At 46.0% G+C, this 14,362-nt stretch overlaps 1 protein-coding gene across 1 annotated transcript in view; it reads left to right on the forward strand.

Moving 5' to 3' along the window:
• Positions 1-10,973, forward strand: part of LOC119431026 (calcium-dependent secretion activator-like) — a 629,635-nt gene extending 618,662 nt beyond the window's left edge. The window contains exons 30-31 of the mRNA XM_049657435.1: positions 9,124-9,169; positions 10,740-10,973. Of these exons, the coding sequence (XP_049513392.1) occupies positions 9,124-9,169; positions 10,740-10,901 (208 nt within the window). The 3' untranslated portion in view covers positions 10,902-10,973. The remainder of the gene's footprint in view (positions 1-9,123; positions 9,170-10,739) is intronic.
• Positions 10,974-14,362: the final 3,389 nt, after the last annotated feature.

The raw sequence follows: 14,362 nt of genomic DNA on the forward strand, positions 1-14,362 counted from the left end.
TCACCGATGCTGCACAGAACTGTGTACGGTCCGAAGTATCTCCACAGGAGCTTTTCAGATAGCCCGCGCCGACAAATAGGAGTCCATACCCTCACCTGGTTGCCGATGTTGTACATGATGGGTCTGTGCCAAAGATTGTAGTGTCTGGCATCGTAGTCCTGGTGTTCATGGATTGGCAAACACGCAAGCTGCCTGGCTTCCTCTGCGCATTGTGTAAACTCCTCGGCACCAGTCTCGTCATCACCGCACTCGTGTGGCAGCATCGCGTCCAACATTGTTGGAACTTCCAGGCCGTAAACAAGGCTGAAAGGAGTCACACGTGTTGTCTCTTGGTGAGCCGTTTTGTACGCAAATGTAACATAAAGTAAAATCTCATCCCAGTTCTTGTGGTCAACGTCGATGTATGTACCCATCATGTCTGCCAGAGTCATACGTTCTGTCAGCTTACTGGTTTGGGGTGATTAGCTGTTGTCTTTTGCTGAGTAGTGCCACTCAGTCATAAAACGGTATCCAGAAGTGCTACCAGAGATCCATGCCTTATGACGACTAAAATATAGAAAGTAGCGAAACTCTCCTCCACTCCTACGCTTTCCTCCTCGATGTCCCAGCCAGCTGCATGCTCTGCGCACGGCACGCTAAGAAGGCCGCCGTGCGGGTGTCGGCCCTATGTGTTGGCTGGCGCCCGCGCCTAAGTTAACATTCTTTTTTTTCCGTTCTACTATTAAACAAAAACTCCATAAATTTGTGGGACATGATTGACCCTACCATGAGCCCCCTTAATCATCTTCTCATTTGCGCAATAAAAGCGTTAAGTACGAACGCTTGCACCATGAACAATAACTGCGTAATATTATAGCCCACATCGACTTCGGCATTTTAATACCAGTCGTATTAGTGGCGCACAGCTTTAATGGTAGAATATTTACGTTATATATTTGTACAATCCTCAATATTTTTCAGCCCACTGACGTTATGCTAAATGCAGATTTTATCTAGTGCATGATTTTCGCAGAAATGATGTTGTTTATGAAGCTGCTTCTGAGTGGTTTTAGAGGCAGGATAGTTTCTTGGTGCCTTGGAGTGATTTCCATGCAGCTGCTTTATTACTTGTTGAATAAAAAAAGCACAGCTGCTTGAAAGACAATAAAATTTTTTTCATGATCTCGAGGGAGAGACAATTTTACCAACAATTTGGAGAAGTGGCCTGGCCAAGGGGTTTGACTTGAAATGTCTGGATGATTACTCGCGCCAATGGATAATTAGATTAAGTTCTAGAAATATTACGTTCTCTGGATGAGGTATCTTGGCTAGTCCCTCGATAGCACTTTAGGAGGCCTTCAGATACCCGTGTCAAAGCAATATTTAGCGCTGTAAAGTCTTGCCATAAAGGACGTAGTCATTTTGTGATTGACAGCTGGAAGGAAATAATTCGTACCATTTCCTTAATTACCGAGGTCATGAACCTGGAAATATTTTTCGAAATATATCTCAGTATATATATAACTCAGATCACCTGTGAAGAAAACCAGCAGTCGGTGAAACCAAGGCAAGCAAAGTTGTGGTGTTAAGTACTTCGAAATTGATTGTGTAATCATTTATGAAAGAAATAATTGATTAGAAGGTTTGATCACGGTCCACGTGACACCCGCAGTAATACAGGACGTACTACGTCCACCGCTATGAAGGAGGGTGGCGCTTGTCAACACTTTCGAGATTAGCTTACACTAGACAGAAATACCCAGAAAAGTTGAAGATTGGACAGCTTTTCGCCGTAGCTCAGTTGGTAGTGCACCGGACGCGAAATTCGAAGGTCGTGGGTCGGATCCCACCGGCAGCGCATGGTTGTTTTTTCTTCTACTTTCTAATCAATTATTTCTTTCATGAATGATTATACAATCAATTTCGAAGTATTTAACACCACAACCTAAAAAGAAAAAAATGGAAACACTTCCCTATGCTTGCCTTGGTTTCGCTGACTGACGGTTTTCTTCGTGTGTATGTCCTAACGAGAGTCTCAGATTCCTCCCCTTGTTTGCACATCACCTGTAGTGAGTCAAGGCTCACGTGAAAAGGCATTTCTCTGACTCAATCCTCACATGACGCTAGATATAAGAGCGCTAGCGTTGTGGTAGCACTAGCTTGGTTCACAACAGAGGGAGGCGGCCTGTGAATGGTACCGACAAAAAAAATGAAAACACAAGCAAAGCGCCATTCCGCGCACGTTTCCCGGGCAACGGCCCGAGGGGCCAATCATCGCTCAGAAAAGCGCTGGTTCGAGAGGCGGGAGAGGAGGGCGTGAGAGGGCTTTCAGCGCGGCGGCAAAGTTCACAGAATGTCAGTACTTTTAAATTATCAAGGGACTTTAATGACTACAGCTTCGATAAAAAATTGTACTGCTTTGCCTGCTGTTCCCCGTTGGGGAGCACTTGTTTCGGCGTATCAAGTGAGATAATCTGTGACGACGATTATCTATTGCCGGCAGTAGACATTGGAAATGGACGTAGAAGGTTCATGCCAGTTTATGCGATCGGTGCTTCTGGTATCTGAACAGGATTCAGCAGTCCAGCTGTCTTGAGTTTTTCCGCATTGGCAATCCAGGCATGTCTGAACATAACGTTTCACGACCGGCGCAAGTCTCGGTCAGTAGTACTTTAGACTGATTCTTGAAAATGTGCAGGTGTAGCCCAAGTGACCAACAGTCACTGTGACAGGCATCCCGAAGAGATGCGGGAATGACGAGTAGGTAGCTTTTGCCACTAGGTGAAGAGTTCTTTTTATAGAGAAGGTCGTGGCGCAAGAAAAACGAAGGCAGCCCTCGTGCGCATAACATTGGCACGCTGCTTGTTCTTGCCTCTAATCTAATCAGTTCTGCATCCTCACGTTGCTGCCGTGCAATGGCAACACTATCTACCATGCCCAGCAAAGCCGCATCGTCATCGTTGTGCACTGCAGTCCGAACAGGAGACCGAGAAAGGCAGTCAGCGTCGGTGTGTCGCTTCTCCGATTTGTGCAAAACAGTGAAGTGAACTGGAGCCAAAGACTCCAGCATGCAAGCCGACCAGCTGGATCTTTTAAATTAGCCAGCAAAGTGCGTGGTGATCACTGACAACAATGGCACAGCAGCCATTCAAATATAGAAGAAATGTCAGGATGGCCTATACCATTGCAAGACATTCTTTTTTTGTAGTCCAGTAGTTAGCCTCTGTTCTTCATAGCGTCCTGCTGGCGTAAGCAATCACTCTTTCGGTGCTGTCCTGCTGCTGAAGAAGCACTGCGCCAAGGCTGACATTACTAGCATCGGTATGAAGAATCGTCGGGGCGCCTACATCAAAGTGTGCAAGCACGGGAGGCGTCTGCAGCCGTTTCTGGAGCTCATGAAATGCCCATTGCTGCTCTTCGACCTACACATAGGAGAGACCTTCTCTGGTGAGATGTCTTAATGGCCACGCGATGTGCGAAAATTCCGCAAAAAACCGGCAGTAGTAGGCGCAAAGGCACAGAGAATGCTGCACGGACTTTTTATCAGATAATGTTGGGAAATTAGCAATGTCAGCTGTTATGTCTACAAGTATGGCTTCTTAAGCTAGTTGGTTAGATTCATCAGAGGTGGTCATAGCGCTAGAAGACATGGACAAGAACGAGAGAACAGGACAAGCGGTGTTGGCCAGAATTAGCACTTGTCCGGTTCTCTCGTTCTTGTCCATGTCTTCTAGTGCTATGACCACCTCTGAGCTGTTAAGTTGCTGCATGGATCATATCACAAGGCACCATCGCTACGAGGCGGTATCGGCAATAACCTTTTTATTGCCGTCACGAAACAAACACAGAACGATGGAACTCGATAATAACTGGCATATATGCACTCTTGGGGCCAGAAGAGGGCACTCTTCATCACCAGGGTTGACCGACGAAGATACGTCATTCGCTGAACTCAGTGGCCAGAATCGGTACAGAACATCAGCGATTTTATCGAAGTCAGGTCGGACACCTTGATGACTAATGATGTGGCCAAGGAATTTAAGATCTTCAAAACCAAAATGGTACTTTTCAGGTTTCAAAGTTTGACCAGCTGAGTGTACTGCTTCAAAGACCGTCTTCAGTCTTCGTAAGTGTTGCTCAAACGTGGCAGAGAAAACAACCACGTCATCGAGGTACACCAGGCAGGTTTGCCATTTGAGGTCTGAGAGTACCATGTCCATTAATCATTGAAATGTTGCTGGTGCAAAACAGAAACTGAAGGGAAGCACCTGAAATTCATAAAGTCCTTCGGGCATCACAAAAGCAGTCTTGTCACGGTCTTGCTCATCAAGTTCGATTTGCCACTAGCTGCTTTTCAAGTTCATCGACAAAATGTAACATTCGTTTCGTAGCCTGTCCAGTGAATCATCGATATGCGGTAGCGGATAAGTGTTTTTCTTTTGTGATCTGGTTGAGTCTTCGATAGTCGACGCAGAAACACAGGCTACCGTCCTTCTTTTTTACCAATATGACAGGCGATGCCCAAATACCCTTAGATGGCCAAATAACCCCGTCCTCAAGCATCGTCTTCATTTGTTTTTGTGTTGTTCCTTGCCCCATCCTATATCTCACCTCGCAACGATCACCAAATGAAGGTGGGGATACCACGATGCAAATCCAACTATTACTTTTACTCATTTATACCACGCACTGCCGCTGACTGGAACCACCTTCCCGCCTCCATCGCTGCTATTAGTGACACCATTAATTTCAAAAAGATTGCCAACGACTTCATATGTACTCACCACTCCTCTCTGTAATGCCCTCGGGCCTTGAGAGTATGTAAATAAATAAATAAATTTGTATTGCCTCGTGCTCTTTCGGTGCTACACGGTAAGGATTCTGCCAAATGGGTCTTGCATCAGCTTCGGTGATAATACGGTGCTTGGTGAGGGGCATCTGGCTAACTCTTGACGCAGATGAGAAGCAGCTGTGAAACTTATTGATGAGCTCAAGAAAGCAGTTGCGTTCGACGGGGATGAAGTTAGACTGACGTCAACCACAGGCGCAGGTATAGGCACAGTGGACGCCACATGCTGCACTGATAGGCAGTCTTGTATTGGGGCAAATTCGTCTAAGTAAGCAACAGCAGTGCCTTTAACAATGTGTCGACATTCCGTGTTAAAATTTGTTGATCATGTCAGTTGAGTTCATTAATTACAGCCCTGGCAATGGACACGTCAGGACTCAGTACCAGTGCGTTGATGTGTTCAGCGACTCCAGTCCTACTGTGTAAGTTATCGCAGATTACAGGCACCAGGAAACAGCTTTGCGGCGCGTTGTCAGCGATACGAACACGACGTGACGATGCAGTCCCGGATATTAATCACTGCACCGTACTCTCTCAAGAAATCCATCCCCAATATAAGTTCCTTACAACATTCAAAGAGAATGACGAGGGTAGTGACAAAGCCTGAACCGGCGATTACTATTCTGGCTGTGCATTTTCCAATGAGTGTCATCAACTGACCCCCAGCAGTTCTGATGTTGGGCCCGGTCCACGGTGTCTGTCGGCTAGCTTTAGACTCATTATCGAAAAATGTGAACCAGAGCAGCCGCTTGGTGGCCGTCAATGCACATGACAAGATCGGCGCTGACGGCGTCGGTTACATGGGATGTGGTTGGAGTCGTTGAAGTGGCGGGAGGTGGACGACGAACAGCTTCCGTGTAGGTGAATCGTCGCGCCACCACCTGCCAATCGGGCAAAGAAAGGCTTGTCGAACTTCCTCCCGAATGACATCAGCGACAGAAGCCACCGCTGGTGCCATGGGAGCAATCCCAAGCCGCCGGATCTCCTCTCGCACAATCTCTCGGATGACTTCATGCAGAGATGTGCCGCAGCTCTCAGGTAGAAGTGAACCATTCATCGGCGAGTTTTTTGTGGTCATATTGGCGGTAACACTGCTGTAGTGCCCGTTCAATAGTGGTAGCCTCCTCGGTGAATTCGTCCACTGTCGTTGGTGGATTCCTCATGAGTCCGGCAAACAGTTGCTCCTTCACTCCCTGCAAGAGGTAGCACAACTTCTTTTCTTTTCTTTTCCATGGAGCAGACCCATCTAAGGGTCTGCTCCATGGAAAAGGCAGGCCATATCTTGAGCAAGCTGGCTCTCATTTGGTTTCTTAATATGGGATTCGAGAAAGTGCTGCACATTGTCTCTTCTGTTGCTGCTAGTGAATGTGTCTAGTAACTTGGTGCGGAAGACATCCCGAGTGGTCAAACTCTTCTCCCAGTTTACGAACCACATCCTTGAAGGGCAAAATAGAGATTAGCGAGCTGGGAGCCCCAGTCATTATAACTGGTGACACGCTCGAACTAGTCCAGCCAATCTCTTCAAAAGCGTCACCATGGAAACTGTCCGGAATCTTAGGATTCTGCAGCGTCACCTGCGATGGAGTTGCAGTGGCCATAGTGAAAGCAGGTAGACTCATTCCTGCTGGGTCCTGCAGTGAGTTGAACTCGGGCATCAGGCATCGCCGCCTAGCAGGCGGCGACTGTATTGGTGAACAGGGGTTTTGACGCACGAAGGTGATTCTGCACTCAATGTATGGTTCCGCGAAAGGGTGCTAAACATGAGGCAGTCCTGCTCCGCACCTCCACCAGTGTCCTGTCCTAGTAGGAGACGAGAAACCTGGTGTACAGCATGGATAACAGCATTTTATATGAACATTTCAAAAGAACTTCTTCTTGGGCAAGTTGGTTCTGATATTTCCTACGTATACTTTACTGTGGCGCAAAATGCATTTTGTGAAAAGGGGACAGAAGAGAGGAGACAGTGAAGCTCCAAACTACCAACTGTTTAATGACAGCGTCAGAACATTAACTTCCGCGCGTCTGCAGAAGGTATGCCATGGAACTACATGGTCAAGGTAACATTTTTTGCAAGAAAGCACATGCATTTTTGCAGAATACAATGTGTTGCTAACACAATCAGACCCTTTCTTTTTAATAAAGAAAACAACTTCCTCGTAGTTTCGTCGCCACTTTTGCCCAGTATCGACACTTGCTTAAAGCGTGGCTCACAAGGACAGGCCTTACAGTGCGCAGGAAGATGCACATTGTCGCACTTACCAGTACTATTTGCATGCTTCCTCAGTCTGTCATTAATGCAATGTCCCGTTTGTCCAATGTAGGACCTACCGCAGTCTAGGGGTATCTCATAGACCACCCCTTCAATACAGCGCCTGACAGGTTTGGTGTGCTGCTTCTGGCTGCCCCGCGGCCCATCGTGTGTGATACGAGGGCATAATTGAGCCAATTTGTTGGGAGCTGACAAAACAACAGGAATGCCATATCTGGTAGCCACCTTCTTGAGGTTATGGCTCAAACGGTGAACATATGGGACTACCTCTGGCTTAACACGCTCCCTTTCCTTTGAGTGCGCCTTTACATTGGCACTGGTGGCTTTCAACTTTTGCAGCAGGGATTCAATCACAGAATTTAGGACACACTGCGGGAAGCCAGCCCTTAACAGTCTCTCAAGCTGATTGTGAAAACTCGCCTGCACCATATGTACACATGACTTGCGCAGAGCAGATTCGAGGCAAAGTAAAGCGATTCAACCCTTCACAGTCTTAGAGTGCTCTGAGTCGTACTGCAACAATTCTTTTTTACCTCGAGAGATGTACGCACAGCAAACATGATCACTCAGAAGTGCTAGGTTAAGGTCTAAAAACTGCAAGGAACTGCCCTTCGGAAGCTCAATAGTAAATGTAAGTCCTTTTGCGTTTGCTCTAAAAACTTCTAAAATCTGCTCAACCATTTCATGGCATGTTCTTAAAGTTTTTAGATACGTTGATGATTTTTTAGTTGTTATTGACAATAGGTGCCCTTTGTCATGCCATGAAATGGAAGTTTGATAGCAGAAAAGTACCACAAACAACGGAGACCTAAAAAAACAAATTCTCAATAGGGGCTCAAAGTTTGATGCTGGGAATTCTTTGTGTGCGTGTGTATGTGTGCGTGTGTGTTTAAGATAGGCAGGACATTAGGCAAAATAGTAACAAGAGCTTGCTGGCGCAACCCACCGCCCCATTTCAAAGGGGACGCTCATAGCATTCATCCATCCAGCGCGTGATTTTCCATTGATGTCATTTCGGAACCAACATAAAGCAGAGAGACGTGAGCTGCAGCGCCATATTTTGCTGTGCAATTTCTAGGGTTCGTTGCTTGCTGCTGTGTGCCCACAGAAAGAGCACATAAGTGTTGGCTGAGGCAGATTTGAATTGCCGGCGTGTATGTCACATGTATTTTGAGAGCAGCGAGCTGTACATTTTCTTGTCCCGGCGAAGTTTGCCAATTGCGGTGGGATGCGTTGCTGTTCCTGTTAGTTTTGTTAATGCGTCCCAAATGCAAAATTGGTGAATGTACAATTTTAAATGACAGAATATGACCGTTCCACAATTTTTTTAAATGTACATTCACCAATTTTGAATTTGAGATGCACTAACAAAACTAACACGAGCCAGCAACACATCCCATTGCGATTGGCAAACTTCGCCAGGACAAGCAAATGTACAGCTCGTTGCTGTCAAAATGCATGTGACACATGCGCTGGCAATTCAAATCTGCGCCAGGCAATAAGTGCTCTTCCTGTGGGCAGTAGCAACGGAAAAAAGAATAGAGAGAGGGACCCTCCCTCTATCACATGATGACCACCTCTAAATAATTTCTAGGGAGACTCCTGGACACAGCATATTCTCTAAGTTGTTCCACTCGGTGGTGTTGAGGGTATTGTAAGTAAGTAGAATGGCTTATTGACAATGGTGCACAACTTCTTGTTTGTGTTGTTTTTGTAATACCCTGCATATGTGTGCACTTTCTCAATTTTCTCAAGACAATATCAGTGTATATTGCAATTATAAAGATGTATTTCATTAGTTCAGAAAATAGAAAAACATGGCCCCTGCACTACATCTACATTCCGCGTTTTCTTGCGCTTCAGTTGATCGGTGCTCATTGCTGCCTTGTAATTTATTTATTTATTGGCAGAAATCTTTAAAGATTTACTGCACATTTTAACCCTTTAGGTCTATACAGGCGTTTTGTTTTTTTAACCCACTTGGTATTGAGTGCCTATGTTTTGCTGGTGTTGTAATTGTTTCCAGAGCCACAAAAAGGGGCAAGTCGCTGCACTTTAAGACAGCCATGTCTGTGAGTAGCGCACTTTACTTTGCAAAGGGCTTTTCTTCCTGCCTGGGTGGTGGAGGAACTTCCTTCTTCTGAATGGCACTGTTTATTGTGATGCTATAGGATCGCCCATTGCATAAGTCAAAGCTTTTGAACAAATTTATGGAACCTCAAGAGGGCGACAGTAACATCGACAAAAGATGACCCCTTTCCAGGCCCTGTTAGGAATAGTGGTTATATTCAGGAATTTATCAATATTGGAGGAGATAAATCATGCCGCCAGCTTCACTGCTAACATCTCTGTCTCAAGTAGCGTTTGCCTCAAGCCACCGCACGTACCAGAGCTAAGGGACTGCGTCACTTTCACGTAACTCCTATTCTTTCGTTTTTCGCAGTGCGGTGCACTCCAAGCAGCACGTTTGTGCGTTCTACATTAGATGATTTACCAAAGTCATGTGCCGTAATCATCCAAGTTACGGGCAGTAGTGCATCTTGCGTTTCGGCAATTCTCCAGCTGGAGGCGGGGCTCTCTTTCGAAAGGAGACACGGCTTTCACTGGTATTTCCAGCTGTAGAGGTTTTTTAGACACCAGCACTTGATCTATGCACCATGTTTGTCTGTCTGCAAAGCCCAAACCTGGTGAGGGCCATTTAAAATGGATCCCAAGGATGAACAGGTTGGCAGCAAAAATTAAACATTTATAATTGTGTGTCGAGCAAGGTTTCAATTTGTTTTGTTTTGTTTTTACAACATTGTCACTCTGTGTTCCGTCTTTAGGCTGTTCATTTATTTATAACCACAATGAAGCCACAGGGGAAACTAATTGTTCACAATAATTTAATTTTAAAAATAATAATGGAAATGGATGTGCATTACACTTGCAATTATTCAACCATTGAGTGGCGGCCATTTGCTTTCTTGTCTTGTGTTAGCTGATAATGTTCAGCATGTTGTTATGTTACTATACAAGGGGAATAAGGGGAGGCACAGTGGAGGGGGGGTCCCTGCAGGTTGTCTTTCTTTGTTTGCATGAGCATAAGGGGTGCTGTTCAGTGTGGACTTGCATACAGAGCAAGAAACCTGAAGGAGAGGTGGGACACAGGGTCATTCAGATGCCCACCACATAACGTAGTCATAATGGACCCATGTAAGCACTGACGTGGCAAAAGCACAGCGATTCTTAAACGCTTCAATTCTTCTTTTGCGATTCTGCACTGCAATTCTTGTCTCGCAATTCTTCTACACTCAGCAAGTTGAAAATCAGATAACATATTAGTGACCGACATAGGCGTGCGCAGAATCTTTCATTAGGGGGAGCGAGGTTTCCCCAGAGCGCCCCCCCCCCCTTCTGTCAATGCACTCCCACTGATGTCCTTCCGCTCATATTGTATATTCCGCTCAAAGGCAGTCCCTGCGCAGCTGAGGCGTCAGTGACGCAATGCGCATACAAATAATTTTTATTCTTTCTAAGCCAGAGAAAGATACGACACATATGTCATCTTTAACAGCACAGAATATTTTAACATATTGCCTCAATGTGACTCTGCTAGTATGGAAAATATAGTATACTATACTCGGCATGGATTTCCTTCAGGCGAACGTTGCCATCATCGACCTGCAAGAGTCTAGAGTCAGCTCCGCTACTACACAAGCCATAGCGAACAGGAATGGCAACGACCGTCACATCGTGCTTCGCGTAGCCGACGATCACGTCGCGTTGCCGCCCAAGAGCTTCGTGCTTACCCTTGTCCGATGAGACATGGAGGACGACGCCGAAGGAATTGCTGAGGCAAACATCCCCCTGCTTCTTGAGCGCCACATTTGCATAGCCAGAGGGCTTCTTCAGGTGCGAAACAAATGTTCAGTCATTATGCTAACAAACTTTAGCGACGAGTATTGGCATGTGTCGCGAGGAACGACAATCGTATTTCTTCGCGAAATCATTGATGTGACTGAAATTGGCACATTGGAAATCGCATCGTCTCAACAACCTAAGTTACCCAGCACCTCCACCAGAAAAATGTAACGTAGATGAAAGACGGAGTCTTGAAAAAGTAGATGCTTCTCTTTAATGGCGGGCCAGAAGAAGAACGAGCAGGTTACGCACTTCATCGTCTTTCATGGCGCCGACCTTTGCGCACGCCGTCCCGCGGTGGGGAAGCCCCACCACTGTGTCAATACATACAGGGCAAACGCATGGGTGCACCTACACATGGCGAAAGCTGTCATATGGTGTCTGCAGAGGACGAAAAACGCCACCCAATACACAACGTAATGGCAACGCTTAAAAGCACGAGAATATACCGCAGATTAAAAATACGAGAAACAGCAAGTTACAATATTTAGTAATTATTGAAGATAAACGCTGTGAGATGCCATTTTTTTTTCTTCTGAGCATCCAAATGTGCAGTTGATAATCTTACTTTTTGGCACTTGATAGAAACATTGATGTAATAGAAACAAGGGCAGTCGAGCCGGACTATATCGAACCCGTTTATATCAAATTAACCCGTATATCAAACAATTTCAAAACACGGTAAATTTACATTGAAAATATATAGCAAAAGTTACTGTTACATCGAACGAAAATAGCAACGACAACCGATATATCAAACTCCATGTGCCTCAAAAGTGCCCCAGCAAGTTGGCTTTGCCTCGCGGTTGTGGGGAGAACTGCTGGCGCCACCCTAGAAAAAGTGGTTGAGACCCGGCTGTGCACAGGCGAACACCCCCCTGCAAAAAATTATCCTGGCCTAGCTGCTCGCAGCGCTTATAGCCAATCAGAGGCCGTCGTGCTTTCTCCGAGGCAGTACAAGCATAGAGAAAGAAATTGGTACAAGTGAGCTCCATTTTTTCTTTCTTTATGCTTGTGTGCCTGCTGCTGCCTCTTTTCCTCGAGTCCTCATTCAGCGTGGTCCGTGCTGGTGGTGTTGCCTGGTGGCGCTCTGTGAACTTTCTTGGCGCGCTGTCGTCATGGCTTGTGCAAAGAGGCAGAATTTGCCGTTCGCCGTGAAAGTCGAAATCGTAAATCGAGTCGAGCGCGTACAAGATTCCAAAGAGCACCTTGAGTACTATCCTGAAGAACAAGGCAGACATCAGGGCCAAGTTGGACAAAAGGCCAGGTGCCCGTGGCGCCCGACGTGTACGAAGATGTCGAAGCGGCCGTTTACAAATGGTTTGTGGACGTTTGGTCGCGAAACATCACGGTGTCCGGCCCTATGATCGAGCAGAAAGCCAAGGACCTTGCTTTCTTGCTTGGCAGGAACGATTTCCAAGGCAGTTCCGGCTGGCTCCAACGGTTCAAAGAACGGCACGACATCGTTGGCAAAGCTGTTACGGGTGAAAGCAGAGCGGTGGACCTGGACAGCATAGACAAATGGCTCGAGGAAAACTGGCAAGATATCACAGCAAGATATCAAGCCCAAGATATCTTCAGTGCGGATGAAACCGCTCTATTTTGGCAAATGTTGCCAAACAAGACACTTTTCTTATTGGTATGTGCCTTTGCGTCAACAAATCCTATAGCTGGCCTATATCGAATTATGCCATATATCGAACTAATAAACGTTTTTTGGCGAGTTCGATATACCCGGGTTCGACTGTAATTACTTTTCTTGCACAAGATAACACGCACGCATTATGTCATGCTCAACAAACATTATACAAACTAATGGATATGTTATGTGGTGGTAAAAATATTTTATGACCATATTACTAAAAATGTGTGGCACGTGGGAGATATAGTACTTTTCACCAATTGTCAAAAGTCTAAAGCAAAAATCTACGCGATTTTGTCACGAACTCTTCGATGACTGACTCAGAACTTGTTGACAATGCAATCTTTTGCTCAACGAACGGTAAAAGCAGCCACCGAAGCCGGTCATGACTCATAGTTGATCTCAGCTTTGTTTTCACAATGGCGAGCTTTGAAAACGTCCGCTCGCCTGTGCAGCTAGTGACAGGGACAACTGCAAAGCCTTTAAGGATTTTAAACAAGTCCTTATAAACTAACGCTCCTAGGTCGTTTTGTTGCAACCCTTCTAGCCATTCATTACAGTCACCGAGCTTTATGTGCTCTATGCTAACCTGTGCCTTCAGTAAGCGGAGCTCAGCCTGCAAGCTGTCAGACTCCATGTGAAAATACTTAGTGACAACGTCTATCTCCTCGTCATTGGCAGTGAGGCGCAGAATGTTCATTATCGCAGATATGAGAACGACGGTCTCCTGCGTGAATCTTGCCTCAATTCCTTCAACGAAAGCATTAAGCATGGCGTAAAAAACGCTGACGCGGAGTTCTTCCTCCTTTGTTTCGTGAAAAAACTGACTGGCAAAGTTCACGTCTGCACGTCTAGACACTTTCCTCTGTCTCACAGCAGGAATACTGATCCCGCGAGTCTGGCATATCTCTGTGACACCTTGAAACACCTTTGTAAATGCACTCTCATCCAGCCTCATTTCCTTGAGAGCGTCTTGGAGATTTCTCACTCGCTGGAACGCAGTAAGAACATTTATTTTTGGGTCCTGGAGCATACGGCTAACCTTGAGGACCATCTGCAGCACAGGATGGGTCATTCCCATACAAAATTGAAACTCGAAGCTTTCCAGTTGCACAAGAAGTCCTTTGCTTTTGCTCGCGTTTCCGAATGCTGTGTGTTTTCCATGATTTCCTCTACGGCGTCTACCAAGGCGCAGTAGTTATCCCGCACTGCTTTGACGGCTTCTGCCTGGCAAGCCCATCAGGTTGTGGACAAAGATTTTAGCGTTGTTAGACCTGTGCCTAACGCCGAAGATATATGCTCAAAAATTGCGTGACGCACTGGGCTAGATTTTATGAAGTTGTATGCTAGCTGCAAGGTGCCGAAGAAATCAAAAAGAATTTTGTTCTCGGCCCTTGACAAACAGGCATCAACGAGAGCCAGATTCAAACAGTGAGCGTAACAATGGACGTATAATATTCTGTTGTTTTTCTCTTTGCATTTGGCTTGCACCCCTGAAATGTGCCCTGACATGGCAGCAGCGCCATCGAAGCAAACAGAGTTCACTGATGTCTACGTGATTTTGAGAACACCTGGAACTCGCTCCAGTACTGAGAATATCGAGGTGCTGTCAACACTAATAAATCGCTCTAGTGCGGTGAACACTTCTACGGGCCGGTTATTCTCCTCACTGAAGTACCTTATTACAACAGACAACTGCTCGTGGTGTCCACATTCACTA

Source organism: Dermacentor silvarum, chromosome 10 (genome assembly GCF_013339745.2).
Source record: "Dermacentor silvarum isolate Dsil-2018 chromosome 10, BIME_Dsil_1.4, whole genome shotgun sequence".
NCBI classification, from domain to species: Eukaryota; Metazoa; Arthropoda; class Arachnida; order Ixodida; family Ixodidae; genus Dermacentor; species Dermacentor silvarum.